General features: G+C 43.0%; 1 protein-coding gene across 2 annotated transcripts in view; it reads right to left on the reverse strand.

Moving 5' to 3' along the window:
* Nucleotides 1-26,735, reverse strand: part of FAXC (failed axon connections homolog, metaxin like GST domain containing) — a 73,194-nt gene that overhangs the window by 22,131 nt on the left and 24,328 nt on the right. For both annotated transcript variants that reach the window (XM_032858176.1, XM_032858175.1), the window contains one exon: nucleotides 23,343-23,566. In XM_032858176.1, coding sequence (XP_032714067.1) covers nucleotides 23,343-23,566 — 224 coding nt within the window. The remainder of the gene's footprint in view (nucleotides 1-23,342; nucleotides 23,567-26,735) is intronic.

The following is a 26,735-nucleotide window of genomic DNA, read 5'->3' on the forward strand; positions in this document are numbered from 1 at the left end:
TTTTATCATCTATGTTAACTAACTAGAATTTGAATAAAAACTTGAAAAAAAAATTTTTTTTAAATAGCACTGTTCCAAGGGATTCTTATCGTGCCAGAGTTTGAGAAGTAGTGGTCTGGACTAGATCAGCGGTCTTGAACTCGGGCATGCTTCAGAATCACCTGGAGGCCTTTTCAGAAACACGGAATGACACCGCCACCTCCCACCTGGAATTTCTGATTCGGCAGGTACGGAGTGTGACTCAAGAATGCATTTCTACAGGGTGCCTGCATGGCTCAATTGGTTAAGCATCCAACTCCTCTTGATCTCAACTCAGGTCCTGATCTCAGGATCGTGAGTTCAATCCCTGCACTAGGCTCCATGATGGAGCCAACTTAAAAAAAAAAAAAAAAAAAAAAAAACTGTATTTCTAACAGATCCCAGATAATGCTGATGCTGTTGGTCCAGAGAACACCCTTTGAGAACCACGGATCTAGCGCACCAATAGGTAATTCCCACATGCTATTTCATAGTCTGCCCTGTGTGTGTGCACTATCTCCTCAAGTAGTTTTTCAGCTCTTTGAGGGCAAATAACCCTCAGTTTTACTTTTCCGTCCATTGGGTACCTATCACAGTAGAAATTGTCAATTAGGTGGTCATAGCCTTAATTATGTGTGATCTTTGTCCTTTCTTAAAATGGAAAGCTATTTATTGTAAGTATTACAAGATAGAATAATGTGAAAGTACTTTGCAAACTAGCAGTGCTATTTTAACATTAGAAATGATCTTCTACTCATCACCAGTAATCAGAACACAAGTACTGACCATGGACAGAACCAGTCCAATATCTCTCCCAGGATAGAAATCTCTTCTCCCACTTCCCCACCCCATATGTCCCAGCCCTCGCCCTGCTAGAGACATCTCTATCCCTTCTTGGGCAGGACAGACTAGTCTACAATTAGACAGTTGCTTACACTGAAACAAAATATGACTCCTTAGAAATTCCATCACTGATCCCAGTTCTTTCCTCTGGGATCACACAAAGAATTTATGGCCATATTTACTCTACCCATTCCTAGGAAAGTAAATCTCCACTAACATACTTCTAAGCAAAAGCTGACCATGGGCACATATATCACTATGGAATTGTGGGTAGAAAGTTTACTTCAAGGTTTTGGAAATCACTGTAGAAATGAACCTCTGACTCATATCTGTTCCTTCCCTTACTAATTTTGTTCCTGTTTTCCACTGATCACTGTCAATTCTGCTTCTATCATTTAGGTAAATTTCTTATAAGTGGCAGAGAAAGGGCTTTGCTAGAAAATATAAGTTCAAGAGAGAAATGAAATAAAATAGTCAAAAAATTTTCAAGCACATATTTTTCTATTAGTCTAAGAAATAAAGAGTAATTGTATATTTCAACTACACGGTTCCTTATACTTGAGCATTGACATGCTTATAAGCAGAAAAGTCCAGTGAAGTCAATGAGGGCATCACCCATATTTCCTGTTGTCCTTCTCTCACCTTTAGTTAACTGGGAATTTGGGGAAAATTGGGGGAAAAAGGATTTTTTAACACTTTCCCCAAAGATAGTACAGGTTACATCCAACCATCGAAGAAAGCACATTAAGCTCTTTTTCTGCATGTGAATCTCCAAAAGAGCAAAGCTACAGGGAGAAATAAAATCTACTTTCTATTCTGTTACACTCCTGATCAGACTCCCTTTGTCAGGCGACTTCCTTTAAAGAGCTCTTGCTCATACTCCCAGCATATTCTAAAATTGCTGTGCATGTGATTCTTTCCGTTATGGGGAGAAAAGTGTTGCTATCTTATATGTGAGGTTATAAACCATTGGGGAACACACCAGAAGCAGCACCTACATTTAATCCCTCCTCAGATTTAATTTTTGGAAAGCAACCAGATACTCCTGCAATTTTCTGTAGGATTCTCTGAAAGAACTCACAGAAAGAATTTTTCTCAGCTGGTATGATCTTAACCGTGTCTCCACTGACCAAAACCAATCACCTCACTTCTTCAGATTCCCTAGGATGAGACAGGAAGAACATCTCTTCCCCACAATAAGAAAGAGCTGCACTTGCTCTTCTGTGCGTCAGCCCTCTGGAGGTGACTGAGCACCTCTGACTTCCACATACCCAAAGCCTCCATGGGCATATGCTATAACTTTAGAAAACTGGGATAAAGGATTGGCACCAGTTGTGGAAAAACTTCACACATGGGAAATCTATATTAGGAAAGTATTCCTCAGGAGGAGGCAAATGCCTGGTCAGTCTCACATCCTAATTTAATATCAACAAACAACGCCACCTGGAAATCAGAACAAACTACAACTACATCTCTAATGGTGACGTAAGGTTACTGACTCACCAATGATCCGCCTTATTTCTTTCTCCTTGAAGTGGCTGCCATATTGTTGCTTCTGAGTCTGACTACACATTGGTCTGAAATCTGAGGGGTATGAAAGTCACTGGGTCTCCCCAGTCTCCCCTTCCCTAGTATACCTTCTGAGGGTAAAGAACAGAGATCACTCAAACTACATCCCAGGAGAGGCTTTCCCCTTAATTTCATTTCAGCCTTGGCTGCCTTGTGTTTGGACAAAGGAATCAGTTGTTCCATCTCTTTATTCAATAAAGACTATCTGGTAGCTCCCACATTCTGGTTTGGCTAATGAAACAATATATCAGGCAGAACTTAATGTCACATCAAAATTTAAGTTCAAATCCTTCTGTAAGGAACTGATCCTTCTGAGATAGCTGACTAGTCATAGATTCCCATGGGAGGTTTTGTGTTTGGCGTCAGGGCCACGGGGGCAGACTCCACAATCATGAAGAACTTGTATTCATTTTGTGGATCTCAGGTCTCACCTTAGTTGGAACCCAGGATCCTCAACCATCTTCAAACATCAGAGCAAGCACCAAAAATGGGTAAAGATCTCTAACCACCACAACTGTTTAAGGCCTGCCCGGAGTGATGGATCTTACTCAGATTCACTCAATAGGCACAGATCTCTTGAAGTGAAATCAAATTATCACAGAATGGGAATCATGGGGCGCCTGGGTGACTCCGTTGGCTAAGCGTCCGACTCTGATTTTGGCTCAGGTCATGATCTCAGGGTCATGGGATTGAGCCCCACACTGTGCCCCATGCTGGGCATGAAGCCTGCTTGGGGGTGTCTTCTCCATTTCCCTGAGCCCCTCCACTACCCCTCAATCAATTAATCAATCAATCAAGGAATCCCATATACTCTCAAATGATATACCCATGACTATGGTAAACATCCTATCAAAATTCTGTGTGATGCTTAATGCAGGACTGAGTCTTTACCCTACTTTATAGGAGACCTATTACTCCTATACTGAATGCTTTCCTCCACGTATCCTAACCATTAGATGGGTTAAAATGTGCCCCATAGCTCTCTCCTCAGAGCAGACTGCTTTGTCAAAGATCACCGAATCCAGAGACAGAAGCCTCCCACATGCCAAGCTCTATTACTTTGGCATAGATACAGATTTCTTCAGAGCCAAGATGAAAATAATCCCTTAAAAATCAGAATGGGCAATAATAATAGTATCTTGAGAGACAGAAAGATAAGATTCTACTTCTAAAAGATGTAAAACCTTTTATTTAAACAACTTGAGGCAACTGAGATCTGATGTGTGCCACCCACCATCACAGGATAAGTGCTCTTTCCTCTGCTGACAACCTGGCTTCACTCTTCACAACTCAGCAGCAGCTGGAAGAGTCTCCTACAGGGATTCATAGGATCAGAGTTATGTCCGTGTACTTATTGTTGCTGAATACGAAAGTACCCCTAAATGTAGCAGCTTAAAACAACAGACATTTATTACCTCACAATTTCCATGGGTCAAGAATCCAGGCAGCCTCAGCTGGGTACCCCTAGCACAGAGCGTCTCACTGATTTAATCAAGAAGTTATTCAGGGTTGCAGTAACCTCAAGGCTTGACTCAGGGAGAGCGTTTCCAAACTCACTCCCATGGCTGTCAACAGGCCTCAGGGGCTCACTGACTCTTGGCCAGAGATATTCATTCCCTGACACATGGACCTCTCTACAGAGGAGCTCATAACAGTGTGAGTGAGAGCAACAGCAGGAGAGAGAAGATGCCCAAGATGGAAGTACAGTCTTTTTATGACCTCATCTTGGAAAGGATAGTCCATTGTTTTTGCCATATCCTATTTGTTGGGAACAAATCAATAAATCCAGCTTATACTCAGGGGGAGGGAATTACACAAGAAGATGATTACACAGAAGGCAGGGAACACCGGGGGCCATCTTGGAGGCTGCCTACTACAGAAGGAATTATTGGAGCTACAGTCCAGTGTCTGGAGGTTAAATGTCATGATAACTATAATTTATTCTAAAATGCACACTAAAAAAAAAAAAAAAAGAAAAAGAAACTGTTGAAGCAATATGACAAAATATTAACAACTATGAAATCAAGGTGATGATTATAAAAAGTTATTCATTGTACTATTATACTTTCCTGTGTGTTTGAAAATTTTCCTAATAAAAAAAATCAAAATTACCTGAACTTTTTCAGTAACAGTGGATCAAGGGGGAAAACTGCATCAACAAGGCAAAATTCTATATTATGTTGAATTATAACATTTGGCAGATGTCCCTCAATGTTTAAATGTACAACACTAATCACTCCCCCCCACGCAATCTAATGGTTAAATGAACTCAGCTACTTCGGGGTTATTTGATAAGTAGGGGTCCTGCCAGTATCATTGGAATGGTTCCTTGTGACTTTGTCTAGATTGTGAACTCAGTGAAGAACAAAATCATATTAGACAATGAGCCCTACTCAAATGTTAACACAGTACACCCAATACCCAGCCCCTTGCCCTGTACACAGTAGGTACACAGTAAATATATTTCTCAGTGAATGGCAACTATTTTATAATACCTTGCCCTTAAATCTTTTGGACCAGAGTCACCCCTCCCATATTTGATGGCATAGATCTCTAGGATGTAGAACTCTGGGGCTCAACCAAGGTGTTGTATAGGTATTTAAGCTATTTTGGCCTTGTCACAGAGAGCTACAGCTCACTGCTCTATGGAGGCAGGAGGGCCTCCTAACAGCCCAACAAGTCAGATCCTTAAGTTCTCATAAGAGAAAATCCAAGGCTAGACCACCAGATTCCTAATGCAGGGAAAACCCTCTTTAACCAACAATATGGAAGAGCTACGTCACCACAGAGTTCAATGTAAAACAGCTGACTCAGAACTAGCTGAAGTTTGCCCTCAACTTCTCCCCCTAGAACTAACCTACACTGAAAGGTGGGTCTATGAGGTGCCTGTACTATGGTTGTTGGGTAAGTTATCAAAATCTCTAGGCTCTCCAATCTCAATCCCTGTAATAAATTGTATCAGGAAAAAATATATACAGGAACTACATTAAAGTAGTCCCCAGAAAAATGCCTTCGGAACAGCAATTCAGTGCTAAATCTTGAGCTTTTATCAAGGAAAACTTACAAATGTTTACATTCAAAAACACGGTCTATAAAGGGGCACCTGGCAGGCTCAGTCTGTAGAGAATGCAACTCTTGATCTCAGGGTCCTGAGTTCAAGTTTCCCTTTCTATCTCAGTAGTCAATTGTGCCCAACTCCAGGAATAAACTCATTCCAAGAAAGTGATTTTTTCAATTGGTTTCTGAAAGTTTTATATTATGGTTGACTATGCCCTCTCTTATCTGTGGATTGCTTCAACTGCCTTTTGAAAGTTAGTATTCATTCAGCAGTTATGGAGTGCCTACTATTTTACCAGGCCTTCTGTTAGGTACCAGGGTCAGAGGGAAGTCAGTCAGCCAATTCTTTCAAAATGATAATGTTCCCAGGCAAGACTGGGGGAAAGTTCAGGTCAGGGTGGGTGGAGGGAGCATAGGAGGAGCCTAGACAAGCTCAACATAGTATTTCCATGATGGAAGTCTGCACAAAATGAAACAGGAGAGAAGAGAAACACTCAATGTAGGTAGCCTCATGGGGCTGGAGGAGATTGAAGAGAACATTAAGGAAGTTTCTAAGTAGAAAGAAAACTTGAGACTGTGGGATGAAGCAAGGCAAGGGAAAAGGCTACGCGAAGGCACAAAACTGCAAAAGAGCAGCGTGTGCTTCAGAAACCCCGGGGGGAAATAAATGCGTGTGAGAGGGAGACGCGGGAAATGAGGGCAGACACGTGAGCAGAATTCAGGTTGTAAAGAAAAGGGAGTTTGGATTTTAGTCTACAAGACCGGGAGCCTCCAGTTCTGATTTGCATTTTAGATTAAACACTAGTAAAATTAAAAAAGCAAACCAAGAGGTTGGGACACCAGCTAAGAAGCTTTGGCAAAATCTAGGTGAGAGACATGGGGTGCCCCTCCTCCAGCTGTGGGGCAGAAAGGAGATGAAGGGATTTGGGGAACACCCCGGTGATGAGGTATACCCAACCCTTCAGCTCTAGAGTCCGAAACCGAGGTCCAAGCCTGACCCCACAGCTTGTTAGCTCTGTGGCCTTGGGTCAGTTAGTTAACCACTACGTTTCTGTTTCCTCACTGACAAACCAGACATACTACTACTGAAATTAATCACAATATAACTATCCTCATCTACATTTGGTGAGAATTAATGAGAATAGTTCCTGCCTCATTTAATTCTCATCAAATCACCTAAGCATAGATATTGTTATTACATTACTGTTGGGACATACACACACATATGCATACACATATATGTACATATCATATATATCTTAGATATTTTATATCATATATATGTATAATGTTAAATTATATAATCAATGTGGACTAAATATTATGCATATTATGAAAGTAAGGATTACTATATGAGGGTATAATATATAATATATACTATTTGCTTAAGCACATTGGCAATGCTCCATATACGTCAGCTCTTGTCAATATTATTTTGATGATATGCAAGACAGCTCTGGATGCTTGGGATATAGGGACTAACAGAACAGACAAGGTCACTGCTCTCGTGGAGTTTACATCACACAGAGCGTTGATAAACCAATCAATCAATAAGTGATAAGAGCAGTGCAGAGAATTAAAGTCAAGTGCCATGCTAGCGGGTGACTGGCAGCTACATTAAATAGCTACGTCAGTCAGGGAAGGCCTCTCTGTGGAGGTGATTATTTACCCAGAGATACAAATGTCAAGGAGGGTCTAGCAATGCAAAGATCTTGAGGATGAGAATGTTAGGCACAAGGAATGGCCAAGACAAATGCCCTAAAGTCAGAATAAGTTCAGTGGGTTTGCGAAGCAGAAAGAAGACAAGTGTGGCTGGCATATAATGGGCAAGGGGTGAAGCTTAAGAAATGAGACTGGATGGGCACCTGGGTGGCTTAGTCAGTTAAGTGTCTGACTCTGGATTTCTACTCAGGTCAATCTCAGGGTCCTAAGATCGAGCCCTGCATAGGGCTCTGGCTCTGTGCTGGGCATGGAGCCTGCTTAAGATTCTCTCTCTCTCTCTCCCTCTCTCTAAAAAATAATAAAATAAAATAAAATAAATTCTCTCTCTCCCTCTGCCCCTCCCCACCCTTTCTCTCCCTCTTTAAAAATAAAAAAAAAAAAAGGAAAGAAAGAAATGACATTGGAAAGAAGGCGGGGCTCCAGCAGTATAGGACTTTGGAAGCCAGGTGGAAGATCTCCTTCCTGGAAAAGGAGAAATCTAGAATGGCTTTTTAGCATCCAACCTGAATAAATGAATGGATGACAATGCCATTCACAGAGAGGTCACAGGAAGATGTGCTGGTCTGGTGGGAGGGTGAGTTCTTTCAGGATGTGCTGAATTTAGGTGGCTATGGGACATCTAAGTGAAAATAAGAAAAGAGCTGGACTCAGGAGGGCGGGGAATGGAATCCTAGGAATGCTTGCAGGGGCTAAGGGCAGGCTGCCCCAAAACATGCCACTTTGACGTATTGATTATTTTGTATAAAAGTGACCCAGAGACAGCCAGTGCAAGCACACTCAGCCCCTCCTATCCCCCTGAAAACAGGAAATAAATCTCCCACGTGAAAGATGTCGTCCCTGTCTTCCAGGAGTTAAAGAAACAATCTTACCACTGGAGATGGGAAATTTAGAGCCAAGAAGGCTATATAAACAACCTGTGTTACTTCTTACTAATTTACTACCCCAGCCCAAATTCTGTTCAGAATTCTTTACTAACCGAAGCTCCCAAGGGTTTTTTTTTCCTCTCAGTTCCTCAGATTTATTGTCTCTTTGTCTAAAAAATATAAAAACTGCCTGCCTTGGTCATTTCTTTCACTCTCAATTTCATTATTGGGCCTCTCTGCACATGTAATAAAACTTTTTTTTCCCTCCTGTTAATCTAGCTTAGTAAATTTAATTTTTAGTCCAGCTAAAGGACCCTTAAAGAATAGAAAAGAATTTCTCATTCCCTCCATCATCGGTATTTTAGGAACCTGCAAAGGAAAAACAGGAAAAGGGGGTCTGACAGATCCAATAAGTAAGATAAAGGCTAAAAAAGTGTCCAGCAAGGACTTCTGGCTTCTCCCAGACCAGTCAGGTCCAATCCAAGCTCCACCATTTGCTAGCCAACTGTTCCTTGGGAAGCCGCCTCCTTGTGCCTAAATTTCTTCATGGAAAAAAGATCTTCATGAGCACTAATGAGTTAATAAAAATGAAGTGCCTGCAAGTGTTGGCAGGTTACAGCCAAGAACGGGAGCCCCAGCTGAAACAGCAGGACACTAATGCCTCCTCAGTGTGCCTGGGAATCTGAGGAGTTGAAAATGGAGGATGAAGCCTCCAGAGAAAGAAAAAGCCTGAATCCTTTGTTCTTTTTTTAAAATTTTTATTTATTTATTTACTTACTTACTTGAGCCAGAACGGGAGGGCAGGTGTGCACAAATGTACTCACAGGGGAAGAGTAAAGGGGGAGGGAGAGGATGAGGAAGAGAGAAACTCCAGCAGGCTGAGCAGAGCCCAAGGTGGGGGCTGGATCCCAGGACCCTGAGATCATGACCTAAGCCAAGACCAGGAGTCGGTTGCCTAACCAAGTGCAGGACCCAGACGCCCCAATCCTCTGTTCTTCAACACACCTAAAAAACTTATTTCCCTTAGCCTATAGCAGGGGAGAGAGCCTTCTCAGCCTCTCCCTCGGGCTGACATTTCCCACTTCCAAAAGGTCAAAATAAAAACGGACATAAAAATAAGGCTCTTAAGCAGATCTGGTGAACAGGCAGGTTGTTCTTTACCCTTTCAAGAGCAACTGTGGGGCAGGGGCTAGAAGCGAATGGGAAGTGAGTGTGACTTGTGGCTTTTCAGATAAACTGTGCGAAGGGAAGGCAAGAGACAGGACAGAACTGGAGTGGTGTTTTTAAGGGAAGGAGAGACTTACATGGTAAGTAGGAGGAATCTGTAAAGAAATAAATGTTGAAGAGAGGAAAGAAAGAATTTGAATTCAAACTCCTGAAGAAGGAAGGGAGGGGGCAGGACTCCACAGAGCGAGGCTGACCAGGTCACCTGGAGCACTGCTAGCTGGGGAAGGTGACCAAATGGGGGCTACTAGTGATGAGAGTAGCTTCCATGACAGATCACAGGCTAGGCTGAGTGAAAGAGAAGTAAACGGAGAAGTGGAACGGAGAAGTGGGGGCTAACAAGATGGCGGGGTGATGAGAACCTGTAGGAGAAAGGAGCCTGAGGTTGAGAGGCAGGCAGTAATCAAGTTTGGGAGGGAGGTGGGCTACACAGGGTGCTCCAGCAGACTCTGGGGTCCTGGTCGGAAGTCAGTAGCCCCAGGTCTGAAGCCGGCCTCAAGGAGAAGGCAGGCAGCTCAGTGGAAGGAGCAGAGGTTTCTTCAGGGTTGGGTTCGGGACTAGGAGTAGTTGGACAAGCACCCACACAAGCACCGTGGATGCCTACAGTGGGGTCAGGATGGCTGAGGATAACCACAAGTCAGACTGTCCACATGCATACATCTTTTAAGATTCCAAGTGAGATTGAGAAAATATTTGCCTCAGACATCACTGAGAGTAGAACTCAGTGAGATATAAATAGATCAATTACATTTTAAAGGAAACCTCAAATTCAGTAGAAAAATGGACAAAAAATTCAAACAGCTGATTCACATAAGAAACAATTAGGAAAAAAAAAGAAAAAATATTTCTTACAGGTGATTAAAGAATCAGAATACAGACTAAACTGAAGATAACAGTTTATAATGAGTAAAGTGGTAAATGATTTTTTTTTTTCCTTTAGGAATCAGAACGATTACTGGTAAGCCTTCAGTGAAACTGGTAGCTCAGACTTTTACTGGTCACTTTGTAAACCTGTGCTTCTCTTTTGGAAAACACCATGGCAATGCCTAGAAACAAACCTAACGATGTTCATAATCTTTCACCCAGTAATTTCACTCCTGTGAGTCTATTTAAAGTAAATAATTCCTCAAAAGTAAAGCACATTTCAGCATTTGCTTTAAAAGAATGAGCAAAATACAAAGATATGTATCCATCAGAAATGATATTTTCTAAAAATATGCATATAGAAGATACAGGGAAATAGAAAATCTTTACTGAGTTAGATGACAGAATGATGAAAGATACCTACATTTTTTCCTAATGTTTTAAATGCTGATTAGTCTTTTTCATACAAATTGAAAATTTTAAATAAAAATGTGGGTGGATTCACCAAGGACTTAATTTTACGATACATCAGGCCATCATTGTTCTGTAATTCCTCCCTGAGTTAGACAGTCTACTCAGTGAATTCTATCCAGGCAAAAATCAGCCCAAACAGAACACAAGGTGGAAAGGCTTCCGTATCTGGCAACGAGGAAAGGACGTGTGCTGGTGAAGATTTTAAAAGCCTGTTATCCATAGGGTGCTATCTTGCGAATTTTTCATTCTTTTATTCTAATCATTCAGGAACTGGAACCCTGATATTTTAAACACAAAGTCAAAGACCTCTCTCAGAGTAAAAAACAGACAGAATGCCCCCAGGATAGAGATCAGGTTCCTTCCGTCAGATTTATACCAACCAATCTGTGCTGCGAAATAAGCCACAAAGATTTCTAAACACTTGGTACTCATTAGCATTTAATTGTGTTGTGCTAGAAGTCCTTTTTTTGTTGTTTTCATGAATAACCAACATATTTATACCCACTGAGATAGCCACAGTGAGAATGGAAAAGGAACAAGCCACAATCTGCGTCCCAACTGCCTAGATCCAGTGAGGACGCAACCCCTATGAGCAGGGTCTGGCCCCACCAGCCCCTGGCCAGCCACTCTTCTGCCCTCATCCTGGAAATCTAGACTAGAGAGATGCCTGAAAAGAAGAGTTGATGCCCAATAGTGGACTGCAAGCAACTGAGAGTTATTGGATAATACGTATAGAGGAAATCACTTCCCCTTCAGGAGGTCAGTATAGAACTCCGGGAGGAATGTGTAAAAAGCTTAGACACTCCTTGGAATCTAATCAGTACAGGTAAAAATCGAATTTATGGTTTCCAAGTCAAATTATTACTCTCCCTGCGTGTGATCTTAACAAGCCACCAATGCAAACACACAGAAGTTGTACTAGAGCCAAAGAAGAGTGTCCCGTTAGCTGAGAGACCCGAGACCCACCCCCTCACCTCTCTGACCCTGGCCGGGCTTTCTCATCTGTGAAATAAATAGCCCTAGGGGGTGTTACAAAATACAGTGTCTCAAGGATGCTGTTAAAAATTTTAGATGTATCTAAATGTCTGAAATGTATCCCTATGAAAAATCAACGTACTAGGTTTTTGACATGGAAAGAAGGAAAGCCTGTGCCCACAGACCCAATCAGGGTTACCCTCAAGACAAAAATCCAGCAGGCTTGGCTTTTTCTGGATTTTTCCCTTTTGATACTTGCCCAGACCAAGGCCCAGTGCCCTCTTGAGACCCTTCCACGGTCCTTACCCCTCTCCCCAGTCCTCCTCCCAGCACCCTCCAGCACCCAGGCCAGCCCTTCTCACCTCCCCAGCTGCCCTATATATCAGATTATAGACACAGTTGAATCACCTGTTCAGTTTTAAAAACACCTTTCCCCAGACCCCACTCCCAGAGATGTGAATTATTTGGCCTGGCATAGGGCCTGTGCAGCTGTGTTTTATCAGCCCCTGAGGTGCTCTAATGAGTAATCAGGGCTGAGAACCACCATCATGCTAGGCAGTGCCAGTCGTTTGGAAAGGGTGTAGAAACCCCATTAGGAAACACTGCTTTGAGGTTCCAAAACATTCCCTTTTTAGTGTCTGTTATTTTCATCTTTTATCTGCGTGTTTATCTTTCTAGCTAGATTGACAGGCAAAATTACTTCTCTGTCTTTATTCCTCTGCCCTCTGTTCAGTTACTCAACATATGCTGAACGTGTTCTTACGTGGTAGATAAAACCTGACGTTTCCCACCGTTTTCCAGCACCTAGTCCTGAAGACTTGCCTGCCCCACCCTGTCCCTTTCACTGGGAGGTGAGGTATGTGGTTGCTGTGTCTGGCCCAGTGGGCTCCCAGCCTAGGCCTCAGCACCTACTGTGCTGCAGAGCTGTTTGCAGAACATATTTAAACAGGGTAGGAAGAACAGCTATTAAAATAGCCTATTCCCAAGCTTGCTTCAAAACAAAACAAAACAAATCCCCTGTCCAAGAGCCTTCAAATCAAAACAACTTCAAAAAAGAAGTGGAAATTCGAAGAGAGGTTTATTGGGAACCAACCATTGTTCAGAAAGTAGATTCGATAACAGGAGATGTGAACACAGATCATTTAAAGCACGGGGGCTGCAGAAGGCAGGAGCGGAAGCCAAATACAAATCACAATCCAAGACACCAACCAGAACTCGAATGATCTCTACTTTGGCCTCGGCCTTGTTTCGTAACTTGGAAACATCTCTGATCTCCTCTCTAGAGAATGAATATAAAATCATGAAACCATCAGAACTGGAAGAACCTCCCCTCCCCAGAGACCGACCATCTCTAACTAAAGATCTCACCACCTGTGATGATGGTTGATGACGGCTGGTGATGGTCATGAACCTCACCTTGGAGTAATTCCAAAGAACAACTACTCCTACCACATCACAAGACAAGCCCTTCCCATTTAGGACTGGTCTGGGTTTTTTTTGTTTTTTTTGGTTTTTTTTTTTAAGATTTATTTATTTGACAGACAGAGATCACAAGTAGGCAGAGAGGCAGTCAGAGAGAGAGGAGGAAGCAGGCTCTCCGCCGAGCAGAGAGCCCGATGCGGGGCTCAATCCCAGGACTCTGGGATCATGACCCGAGCCGAAGGCAGAGGCTTTAACCCACTGAGTCACCCAGGTGCCCCTAGGACTGGTCTGTTTTAAAGTGTTGCCTTACCCTGAGTTGTAATCCATTGTCATTCCCCCACATATACACCCCACACTCTCCTCTATTCCCCTCCCTCTTCCCCAAATATGTCCATCAGCTGCCTCCACACCTAAGTCAGTACCCACTCCCAGTATTTGCAAAACGCGGGTATATGACCCATACAGATTCACTTCTGCAGACCACCCTCCCCCGGGGATCCTCAGCTTCCTTGCATGAAACTATTTTGAGACGAACCACCTTCCTAACCAGTGTTCTCTGGATACACCCTAGTTTGATCAAGTTCCTTTAAAAAATGGATCCCAGAACTTAACATTGAACTCCTTTGTTCCACAAACACTTGCTGGGTGCCTAATATGTGCCAGGCACTGCGTCATGCTCTAGAGATAGAAACGAAAGCACCAGGCCGGGCACAGTCCCGCTGAGGAGACAGTCAAACCAAACCATAAAAAGAAGGTTCAAGGAGTGCTGGGGGAAGAAAGCACCAAGTGCCTGGGGGCAAGGAACAGGTTTGACTGACGCACCTGGAGAAAGGTCCAGAAAGGTTTCCTTAAGGAACCAACTTTTCAACTGAAACGCTACACTGCATTAAACAGGCTAGGTGCAGAATTTGACATTTCTCCCTATTAGGTTTCTTCCTGTTAAGGTTCAAAGCTTAGAATCCTGATTTTCCCAACCAGGTTTTTAGTTATCCTTCCACCTAGAGTCATTGAAAAAACCACTAAGCATGTCTTTGAAGTTGTCAACTGGTCATTGAGAAAAGTCAAGAGCAGAGTCCCTGGAGAGCTCTCTTTAAGTGACATCAAGCCCTCGATCCACACTGTAAAGATAGAGTCACTCAATCAGCTACAAATCCACTAGCTAATCTGGGGGCTTTTAATTTTTTTTTCTTTGGTAGGGAAAGTTCTCTATTGAACCAAAATGCAACAGATTTCCAATATATAAACAGATAACAAGGGAGCTGTTCTCGGTAAAACAGGAGTGAAGAGAGTCCAACCTGCTAAGGCTTCCTCTCCTCCTCACCAGAGCACTCAACGAACCCTGGTGCCACCGTATGCACCCATGGAAGCCCCCTCTGAAAACCAGCCATCTTGCCCACAAAAATATCCTGAGAGATGGTATCCAATGGTTTGAATAAATCAAGACATGGTCTATCCAATTAGTAAGTCCAACAACTCAAGAAGAAAAAGTAGTCACTTTCTGGTATGATTTATTCACAATGAATGAAGATCATTCTTGGTGAAAAGTAACCATCTATTTAATAATTCACTCTAGTATTTTATTTCACTATCGGAAACTACCTCTCCCTCCCCTTTTGGAAATAGGGACAATTGCCTATCTCTATCTTCTGACACGTTCCGTTCTTCCCATTTCTGAAGGATTACACTCAAAATTCCAAGATCGCATGGAAAATTTTTCATGTCCTAGGACACTGTTTGGACCTAGAGACCTGAGTGCTACTGGTTTATAAGGTTCTTCAAGGCAGACACCATTCTTACTCATCTTTGGTTCCCAAGACCCTAACATTACCCTTTGTGTGTAACTAATACAAAAATCACGTTCAAATAATTATTTTGCTTGTTAGTCTTTTAGTTGTGTGAAAATACTGTAGTGCTCTCTTGAGACCTTCTCATCTAGTTTAGATATCAATTCTTACCTATTTAGAAGCAAACTATGAGTCGAGTGTTTTGACTTTCTCCTTGCTGTCATTTAACTTTGTGCCCTTTAAAAAGTTCTTTCTTTGTCCCAAGCTTTGTACAAACTAGGAATCCAGTCTACTGGACTACCAACTCTTGATACCAGAGCTCAAGGCTTAGCCCTTTAGAACATCCTTTGAAGTAGTAATAATTTCTTTAGGTATGTCTGTACCAAAGAGAACTGATGAAATACCATTCTAGAGAATGCAAATTACTCACAAACAATCCGCAAGTGGACACCTAAAAATATACTAATTTATATGTATTCTGCCTTGGTTAAACATTCAGACCGCCCCCACCAGATGAAAGAAGTGAAAGTTAACAACAGAAATGGGGAGAAAAGGGTGGGAAAGAGAGTAGCAAGTGCCTAAAATAACTTCGGTTTTCCATTATCATCGTAAACAAAAAACAGGGACTCCGGTTAGAAAACCCATACTATTTATAACTGCTAAGATCGCAATGTTTCAGTATTATAATCCTTCTTATACATAGATCTATAGACAGGATGTGGCGTTAAACAGGTTAGGTTTTGATTAGCTTCTTTGACACTTGGTGTCATCACACTTGGTGACATTCAGAGACTGAAAACCACTAAAATCCTGAAGTCTCTTTTTCACATGTCCCTCCCCTACCCTGTATTTGTGCAATTCAATTGGGGGACCTAAGTACAGAACTTGACATTTCTCCCTATTTGTTCTTGTTAAGGTTCAAAGCTTTGATTCCTGATTTTTTAAATTATTTAATAAGTAAATATGTAAAATGTTATGACTTTTAGAACTGTGGAACTCAACTCCAGAAAGTATGTCCTAGTTTTTATTCCCATCAGTAGAGAATGCCAGTGCCTCCTTCATAACCCCACCAATACATCACATTAAAAAAAAAAAACAATTTTGCCCATCTGATTGACAGAGTAGTGCCTCATTTGCTAATTTGCACTGCTCTGATTACTAAAGAGGTTGAACATTTTTCATATATTTATTTATGTGTGTCATTTTTGCAAATTCTCTTTTTATGTCTTTTGTCCAGTTTTCTCCAAGTATTCACTTGGTTAGATTTTTATAGTTCTTCATATAGTAACATTAATTCTTTTGTCACAGATTGCAAACATTTTTCAAGCTTTCCATTTCAATTTTAACCTTATTTATGGTGATTATTGACATCCAGGTGGTTTTGTCTCAAGAAATCTAGCAATTCAACTTTTCTTTTGTCACTTCTCCCTTTGGTACCATATTGAGAAAAACTTTACCAAGTTCAAGATTATATAAAAGTTTTCCCATATTTTATCCTGACACCCTTATGGTTTTATATTTTACATTTAAATGCTTAATCCATTTGGAATTTATTCAGATGTATGACATAAAGTCAGGAGAGCTGTACCTATTTTGTTCCAAATGGTTAGTCATGTGTCCCAACACCATTTACTAAATTAATTTGCCTTTTCTATACCAGTTCAAAAAAGCACCTTTCCTCCCCTCACTCATGCTCTCTCTCTCTCTCTCTAATAAATGAATAAAATCTTCCAAAAAAATTTTTTTAATGGAGCACCTGGGTGGCTCAGTCAATTAAGCATCTGCCTTTGGCTCAGGTCCTGATGCCCGGGTCCTGGGATTGAGCCCTGCACCTGGGCTCCCTGCTAAGCAGAAAGCCTGCTTCTCCTCCTTCTGCCCCTCCCCCCGCACGTGCTCTTGCGCTCTCTCTCTCTCTAATAAAATCTTTTTAAAAATATTTAATGAGTTAAGAAAAAAAAAAGGGTGCCCTTATCATACACTTTGTCTCCACTCATGTCTGTCTCACAGGGATCTGAGACTCAGCAGACCCACACCTGAAATTCATGATGTTCCCCTCTACTCCAGCATTCTCCAACTATGAATGGCTACTTTGTGTACTAACTGTTCATTTCAAGAACTTGGTTATTCCTTACCCCTGCCCTCTCCATCACTGCCTCTCCCCCACCCACCCCGCACATATATCAAGTCACCAAACTGCAGTCAACTCTGTCTCTAGAATATAGCTCTAAACCATCATCATAGGTCCAACTCTATCACCAGGACTATAATCCACAACACCATCTTACCTTTCAACAGCCTCCTCACTGGGCGCCCAAACCCACCCATGGCCCCTCTAGCACATTATATATAAATAAAGTCATGTCGCTTCCCTAATTTCAACTTCTGACAGATTCCATTGTTGTTAGAAGACCAAGATTATTTAAGTGATACAGAAGACTTGTGTGATCTAGCCCCTGCCTACCTCTACCTCATGCCACACTTCGGTTCGCACAAAGTTACTCACACACTAGCCATCATTTCATTCCTTGAAGGCTTCCAGCTGCCTTTCATGTCAGACCTTCACATGTGACGTCCCTTCTATGTTTAATGATGGTCTCACTTCCCACCCCATTCCTCCTCACACACCTCTGCCTAACTCCACTTATCTTTCAGTCTGGAATTGCCATGTCCTCAAAGAAGTCCTGCATAACCCCTGTGACCACATTAGTCTCTCCCGCAAAAGGCCCCTTTTTGCACCTAGTACTTCTCTGGGTGGTAATTCTCACAAGTCTTGCCATTTTATAAACGTTTGTAACAGTATCTCCATCAGGCAGCAGCTCAGGCCTATGCCCTACTTGTTCACCAACATCTCTTTCTACTGTTTGTGTAACTGTGGGCAAGTCACTCAACCTTTCTGTGCCTCAGTTTCCTCATCTGCCAAATGGGTGGCGTTACTCTGCGTACCAGATTCCATCTTTTTTCTTACTTTAATCTTCTATCACACGATCACAGCTGGGGATCTCTGTGCTAAGGCGGGACCCAGCTACATTCTTACCTTCTTATATTCATTCTGTCTTATTTCCCTTCCACTTCAAGTTCATACCTGTAGACTCAGGATTAATGGTAGCACAGAAATACAAAAGAGGCAGAAGGCTGATGAGTTTTGTCTCAGTTTTTATGGCCTCAAGTGTGAGACCAGGCACAGGGCAACATATGGTATAGAAAAAAACACTTGCAATATATTAAGACAGGTTGGAAAATTATGTGTATGTGTATATTTATACAAATATATCTATATGATTTAAAATTACACATAAAAATATTAGAAAGATGTGTACCAAAAGGGCAACTGTGGTTATCCTAACAACATAAGTTAGGATAACTTAAGCAGTGGAGCCCAAGATGTGAAATCCCTCCCTCACATGGCCACTCCAGCCACACTGCCTCCCCAAAATCTGGCCTTTCTGTACTGAATTTTTACATCATGCTTTTCTTTTTTTCTTTCTTTCTTTTTTTTTTTTTTTTTTCATGCTTTTCTGATTCTCACCTTGCTGGGAGGGGATAGAAATAGTCTACACACTTCTTGCACAAGGTGAAAGTCAGGCATCCACTACTGGTCGTTACTTCTGCTTCCAACGTATACACCTACCCCAAGGGGACATGGAAACATGCTAAACCGAAGAGAGGCTAACACTGACTACTGGGCAGCCCTCCCCGCATTATCAGCACCCACAGCACCATGAACCTCTGCTTCCTGCCTTAATCACAGTTGTGTTTTACACTTGCCTGTTACTTGATTGTTTACTACCTGCCAGGCACTATTCTGAGCACTTTACATGTGCTACTTTTCTTTTCACCATTATTGTCTCCATTTTACACATAAGGAAACTAAGGCCTAGAGAAGTTCAGAAACTTGCCCAAGGTCGCAGAGCTAGGAAGTGATGGAGCTACGTTTGACCTCTGGCTCTTGAATGAACAAACAAGGGTATACTTTCGACTCACTCTCCAATGGATAAACGAGGGTATACTCCCCATTTTCTAAAAAACCTTCTATCTCTTATTAGAACTATCCAATTTTATTTCTGTAGGACCTGAATATTTCTCATATATATTTCTAATATTTTGATTTTTTATTATTATAAATGGAAAATTTTAATATTTCCTAATCAGTTATTTGAGATATCAAGATTTACATGTTTGTAACTTTGCAAACTTCTTGCCATTTTATTTTGGTTTATTTCATCAGGATGAATTTATCTTTTTTTTTTAAATATTTTATTTATTTATTTGACAGACACAGATCACAAGTAGGCAGAGAGGCAGGCAGAGAGAGAGGAGGAAGCAGGCTCCCTGCTGAGCAGAGAGCCCGATGCGGGGCTCGATCCCAGGACCCTGGGATCACGACCTGAGCCGAAGGCAGAGGCTTTAACCCACTGAGCCACCCAGGCACCCCAGGATGAATTTATCTTTAATCCCCATCCCCTATGTTCTCCATCCCCCCCACCCACCTTCCCTCTGGTAACATGAGTTTGTTCCCTATAGTTAAGAGTCTGTTTCTTGGTTTGTCTTTCTCTCTCTTTTGTTTCCTTTGCTTGTTTGTTTTGTTTCTTAAATTCCACATGTGAGTGAGATCCTATGGTATTTGTCTTTCTCTGACTAACTTATTTCACTTACCATAATAGTCTCTAGCTATTATTGATGGGTTGCAAATGGCAAGATTTCATTCTTTTTTATGGCTGAATAATATTCCACTGTTTATAATATATTTATCTTCTTTATCCATTCATCCTGGGGCTGCTTCTAGAGTTTGGCTTTATAATAATGCTACAATAAACATAAGGGTTCATGTATCCTCTCAAATTAGTGTTTTTGTATTTTGGGGGTAAATACCTAGTAGTGCAATTCTTAGATCATAAAGTAGTTCTATTAGGGGGTGTGTGAGTGGCTTAGTTAGTTAAGTGTCCGTCTTTGGCTCAGATCATGATCCTGGGGTGCTGGGATCAAGCCCTACATCAGTCTTCTGCTGAGAAGTCTGCTTCTCTCTTTCTCTCTCTCTCTCTCTTCCTCTGCCCCTCTCCACTGCTCATTCTCTCTCTCTCTCAAATAATCTTTTTTTTTTAAAGTGTAGTTCTATTTTTAATTTTTTGAGGAACCTCCATACAGATTTCCACAATTGCTACACCAATTTGTATTCCCACCAACAGTACAAGAAGGTTTCTCTTTCTCCACATCCTCACCAACACCTGCCGTTTCCGGTGAGGTTAATTTTAGCCATTCTGCAGGTGTGAGGTGATATCTCATTGTGGTTTTGATTTGCATTCCCTGATGATGAGTGATGTTGAGCATCTTTTCATGTGTTTGGTGGCCATCTGGATGTCTGTAACTTTGTAAAATTACTGAACTCCCTCATTAACCGTAATTTTGATTCTCTATTATTTTAGCTACATAATCTCTTTTTTTGAGATTTTGTTTATTTGACAGAGAGAGAGCGCAGAAGCATGGGAAGAAGCAGGCAGAGGGAGAGGGAGAAGCAGGCTCCCTGCTGAGCCCATCGTGGGGGCTCAATCCTAGGACCCTGGGATCATGACCTGTGCCAAAGGCAGACGCTTAACTGACTGAGCCACCAAGGTGTCCCTATTTTAGCTGCATAATCTCTTAATTTCTATTAAATAAAATAATAATTTTGTCTCCTCCTTTCCAACATGAAGGTATCATCTTTCTCAACTAATTTTTATTTTAAATTTAATTTTTTTATTTGAATTTCATCACAATTTTTTTTAAATGGCCTATCTTCAGTCTCTCTTAACACCCACCCCTTCAGGCCCAAGTCATCTGCTATGACACCAACAGAGCCACTTTTCTAAATCACAAACATGCCTCTTTCTCTCTAATACTCAAAAGTCTGCACACTCTCCATATTTTCTGTATGACGAAGTATCTCAGCGTTATTATTACCTTTTATAATACAGTCCCAAACTACCTTTTAACCTTCATTTCAACCGTGATTCCAAAATGTCCCTCACTTGTGACCATTTTTCTCATGACTTGCCCAGATGTTTCTTCCCTATTTTCTTCCTTGGGACAACTGTTTTATTTTCTGGAGCCAAAACGCCTGTGGCCTCTTCTCTGGCCCTCCCAAGCTCTCCCTGCCATTTCACCCCTACCCTGTTGTGTCTCCAGGGCACCAAGCATAGACCTCTATCATGACACCCGTCACAGCCCAACTTGAATATGGGTACTCGCTTAAAGCAGAGGTCCACAAAGTTCTGTGGAGCTTCAGATGGTAAATATTTTAGGCTTTCTGGGCCATATTTCATCTCTGTTGCATTTTTTCCCTACAGTTAAATAATATAAAAATGATTCTTAGCTCACAGGCCATTAAAAAAACAAAACAACAACAACAAACAGAAAAAACAGGCCACCAGCTATGGGCCACAATTTGCCTATTCCTGGCTTATAAGTTTGTCTCTCCCGCTGGAGAGGAAGCTGCCTGAGAGCGGGGACCATCTCTTAATCACTTTTGTATTCCCTAGCGCTGGCCCCAAAGAAGGTCTTCAATCCTTGAAGTCAATTGAACTGAAACAGCAATAATTAATTTACCCTGATGACTCAAATACCTCCCTAGACAATTTCCCCAAATCTTGAAATACTTAACAAAAAGTTATTATGCATTTTGAGTCTCTCAGGCATCTGGGCCTTAAAAGTTAAGCTACATCTCCAGGTGAGGGGGGAGGTAATGCTTTTATCTCATTTAGTAAGAAAACCTCCGATGTTCAGCTGAAGAGCCTCTCCCTCCCCAAAGGCAGCAAAAGTGCTTCTCATGAGAGCCTAGACTGTTCCCTGAGCTCCTGCATGGAAGAGAACTCCAGTGGACTCCCGCTTTTCAAATAGCCGAAATCAATTTCTCATCTCAGGAAATGATTTAGACTTGATGGTATTTGGAATACTTGCCAGGTCTCCAACCCAGCTGCCAACAATAGCTCTACCTCCCATCTCCCCTCAACTGGGAGAGAAGCACTTTGCTAAGTCATTAAGAGAATCGCTACCCTGTGCTCCCTGGTTCTCCCGACCAGAAGTGCTCCAGAAGAGTGATGCTCACCCACTCCTGGTTAAGGAAACAACATTGTGAACTTTTTGGAGGAGGGCAGGACTTTACTGCATAACCTCTGGCTTAACGTTGAGGGCTCAGTGCCTGGCTTGCTGGGGCTCCCCACAGCGCGAGCTGGAAAGAAAGCTGTGAGCAGGTAGAGCAGTTACCAAGGAGAAAACGGCCCATGGCAGGCCTGCTCCAAGAGGCTGCAAGTCCAGGGCTGTTTCCATGGGAACAAGGTGAACTTAAGGCCAATTCCATATCTATGTCAGGCAGGGCCTAGAAAGCACCAGACGGTCTGGACAGCATCAAACCCCTCCCCCAAACAAAGCTGGCAGAGAGCTGGATATGCTGTTGGGCTCTCCTCCTGCAGGCCAGGGGAGGGGGGTTGGGGCGTGGTGGTAACTCCTGGTCCAGGAAGCACCTGAAGTGCAGAAAAGGGAAGGAGCCAGTCAGAGCAAGTCACCCTGGAGGAGAGGGGACAGGGTCTACCTAGCACAGCCCACAGTTCCTGGAGGCCCCATGGTTTTCAACAAAACAGACCCCCAACCCCTGCTCCTGGAGAAGGTAAGGAACGTGATGTGCCCTAGAATGGAGATGAGAACGCCAAAAGAAAGTTAGTGAAACCCCAAAATACGCGGTCCCAAGGGACGGGGTCACACAGCTGGTCACACAGAGGGCTTGGCTCCCTAGACCTTAGATGTCCCCAGGAGAAACCATCATTTCCCACACCGAAGCTCCTGAATTCAAACGATGTGTTTATGAATTGACATAGTTGAGACTCGCGCTCTGCCCGGCACAGAGTCACATCAGCCCAGCCAACGAGGGGAGCAAGGACACGGCTCTCCGCTCACCAGCCCACCCATACGCCGCTCCGGGACTCCTCCTCCTCCACCTCGAGGGGCTTCCAGGCACAACGAAACCCACTGTGTGCCGTAAATGCAAAATCAGAAGCGTCACAACGCGCTCGGAAGGAGAGCACTGAGATCACCAACGGAAACAGGCGTGAGAAATGACACGCGGCAGGTGCCCGCCGAGCGGGTCAGAAGCGGCGCTGCCCGCGCTCGCAGCAGCCTGACGGCCACGGAGACCCCGGGACTCCTCCGGCAGAGGCGTTCACAAGCAGCCCTTCCACCCAGGCCTGTCATAATCCGAAGAGCTTCCCGGCTAAGAACCACCCGCGGCTCCCACGGCCTCCCCAGCGGCCGGCAGCGCTGCCCGCTCGCGTCCTCTCCGCGCCCCCTCGCCACACGGGCCGGGCTGGCGCTAGTGACGGAGGACACGGACACTTGCTCCCGAAAGTTACGGGGTCGGGTTAAATGGTGGGGCTGCCACCTATACGTGGAAGCAAAGAAACCAACCAAAATAAGACTTCAAATCAGCCAACTAAGAGCGCTTTAAGGATCATGCAAAAAAGGTGCGGACAGAAAATAGAGAATAGAAGGTGTGGTACGTTACCCAAAAGCCCTGCCAAGGACCGCATGTCCTTCTCCATCAGCATGTAAATCTCCTCCTCTGAGAAGCGGCCAATGCCGTGGCCGTGCATCTCGCGCTTCACAATTCCTTTCGTTATGTGGCACACGACCCACCTCAGCAGGTTACTGAAGGGACCGCCACCACTAAGAGAGAGCATCTTCCGGGTCTCATTGAGATTGTCCACCCACTGGCAATAAGCTAACGTCCTGGAATTGTGTGGAAACAGGTTACTACTGGGCATTAGGTACACGTCAGCTCCTGAGTCCATTTCCAGAGAGTGCGTCCGAAGCGGGCACACGGGAGGAAATGAGCAAGAGCGGCTTTTACAAAGAGCGGTCTCTGCATGGCAGATGTCACAACAGCTTCTGGCCAATGCCTAGACTCCGGGTCTGTAAGAGAAACTAGAACAAATCCGGATACCGATGCCATGCCACAATTCCACCAAACCTCTCCTGGCCCCCGCCCTCAGATCCACACCGCCCCCCACCTCCCAAGGCTGGCTTCTGGATCCTCTTAGGCAACCCCACAGAAAACAACCCCACAGAAAACCTTCCAGAGGTTCTGAGGCAGGACCGTGCAGGTCTATGGGGTCACCAGGAAGGAGGCACAGTGACTGCAGGGCTGGCTTCATTCTCTTGCTTGATCTGAGGAATGCTTATGCAGGGATATGCTCTGTGTTCATTAATTAAGCTGCACCTTTTTGGGTTTTTTTTTGTACAATTTGTGTATGCATTTTAGATTTTACCATATCAAAGGGTTGTTTAAAAAAGAAAACTTTTGCCTATTTGACAGAGGATTAAGGAGTAGATATACCTGTCCAAGGTTAGTATAAACTATATAAATTATAAAATATTATAAATTATAAAATATAAAAATATTATATATTTGATTTGCTCTCCAGAAAGCCTGGGGGATGGTTTCAGTTTGTGCTCCAGGACTCTGAAGTGAATACAAAGACAGAAGGAACTCTGTTGAGTCACTCTTCCCATCTGGGCGATGCTTGTGGCCACCTCTCTGGTCCAGATGTTGCCATGGGACTCGCAGAGAAGCTGAGCAGCGACCAGGTGCATGTGGGCTGCTGGCCACCACCCTCGGGCCTTGGCCGATTTGGGGCTCGGAACGTATACAATTGCAGGAATGTTCCTATGTTCCCTGATAGTGCTGATGGTGCTGGTGGGCAGAAATTAAAAGGGTGTCTGACTGAAGGCTGAGAAGAATGTAGCTGTGGGAGTGTCTACAGAAGATATTTTCGTTTTTCCCCATAACGAGCCATAAAAGATGTACTGGCAGTCGTCTCGCCTCCTAGTGTTACTTCATAGAGCAAAATGGCCACTTCAAAAAAATCAGAAGAGTGAAAAATATTTTTACAGAGAAAACACAAGGAATTTTAATAAATTATAGCTATTTTGCACCTCAATTCTTTAAAGAAAAAAAAGTCCCTGAAATGTTGATCATTTTATATGGATCTACTCTCTCCTCTGTTCTTTCTTCTATTAAAAAAAGAAAAGAAAAGAAAAGAAGAAAGAGAAGATTTCTCTGAAAGTTTTTAGGCGTTCCTGACTTTTACTGAAAAATCCTACAGCCAATTTCAACACAATTCTCTGCACTATACCCATAACTCTTCTTTATTACCTTTTTAAAATAATGCCTACAAATCTCGTTAGAAAGTTTTGTATACTTCTTTCTAATCTCTCAAAATAAAGTATTGAGTCAAGAAATGGATTTTGCTGAAAATAGGAAAAAGTACATCGCAATGTAACTACTACATACAGAGAAGTCAATGGATCCTTTGATGTAAAAGATCTCATATTTACTCTAGTAAATTCTTTATAAACAGGCAAACTAAATACTTTCCTATTTGCTCTTCTTTTTATACCTGCAGTAATTAAGGTATCAGTTTTCACATTCCATTAGAATAATTTAGTACTTTGAATTGTACTGGATTAAAAGGCACAGTAGTTAGGCCATCCTTGATTATTTCACAAGTCCATGAACCAAGAATAAAACTAAATTCTCCCAAAATAAGCATAACCAAGTCATAAGAGCATCCAGGAAGTGTCTAAAGAGTAAAAATGAGGAATGTGGTGGCTCTAAACTGACAGGTTGATGTGAAAAAAGAGACATTCTTTGTAGACGAATGACACAGGTTTCACCATAAGCATAAGTGATCCTGAGGGATGGGCAGAAGCTTACCAGGCAGAGCAGAGGGGGAAGGGTGTGCATGAAGAACACCAGCTGGGTGGCATGGGACGCCTGTGCAGAGACCCGAAGGGTGGGCCAGGACCAGATCTGGCTGGGCCTGAGACAAAGGGTGCTGAACTCTATTTTGGAAGCAAAGTTGAACCACTGAAAGGTTTTAAGCAGACAAGAGACGTAATCGGGTTTGTGGCAATGTGAAGGAAGAGTTGGAAAGGGAGAAACCACCAGTAGGGAAGCTGGCTAGAAGACTCTGGCAAGACCTAAGGGCTAGGGCAATGGGAGGGAGGGTGTACAGGGAATGCAGAGGAGAAACTCTGGGGTATGAGAAAAAGAGTCTATTGACTGATGGATTAGGTATAAGGAGAGATTAAGTCTTCTCTCTCAGGCCAATGACTTGAGTGGATGATAGTGCCATTAACAAATATGGGTGGGCACACACCAGGTACCACAGGTTTAGATGATGAAAGACACATCAAGCTGTTGCGTTTGAAGGTCCCATGGAACCCCCAAGTGAGAATGTGCAGAAGGCTGAGAACTCCGGAGATATATTTAGACTCAAGATAGAGGACTTGTAGCTGATGACATGTCAGCAAGAGTGCTAAAGCTGTCAGAAGAGAAGTTTCTAGGGTAAGGAGTGGTATTAGGAAGTCCACAGGTCTAGGGCAAGTTAGAAGGTGAGAAGGCCATCTTAGAGAGAAGCAAAGACACCACTTGCCCTGAGATAGAGAGGAGGAGCGTGTCACAAGAGGTGAGGGGTTCAGGATTCCTGCTTAGTGACTTCCATTTCCTCTGTAGAGCAGGAAGTGGGGGCATGTGCCCAGGATGAGGTTGCAGTGATGGACAGAGCACTAATGGGTTCAAGTAGAAGATGCGAATGGAAGAGGTGGCTGTTCTGGGTCATACAGCTAAGCTGGAGGAAACCCCACCAACGCAATGGCATCAGGTTCTCCATCTTCGTTAACAGGTTGAATGGAGGGCACAGAAGGAGGAATACTGGGTTGATCTGGAATTTAGCATCTAGAGGTAACCTGAGAAACTGGTCTTCCTCTCTTCTCTTTCCCACACTGCTCTTGATTTCTTTCCTCCTTCCCTCCCTGAGCCTAATACTGCCGCCCAGTGTCAGTGAAGAGAAGCAAACGAGGGCCAGCTAGGCTCTGTAAGGGTCAACCCCTATGA

Source organism: Lontra canadensis, unplaced genomic scaffold (assembly GCF_010015895.1).
Source record: "Lontra canadensis isolate GAN:19392208 unplaced genomic scaffold, GSC_riverotter_1.0 scaffold14, whole genome shotgun sequence".
NCBI classification, from domain to species: domain Eukaryota; kingdom Metazoa; phylum Chordata; class Mammalia; order Carnivora; family Mustelidae; genus Lontra; species Lontra canadensis.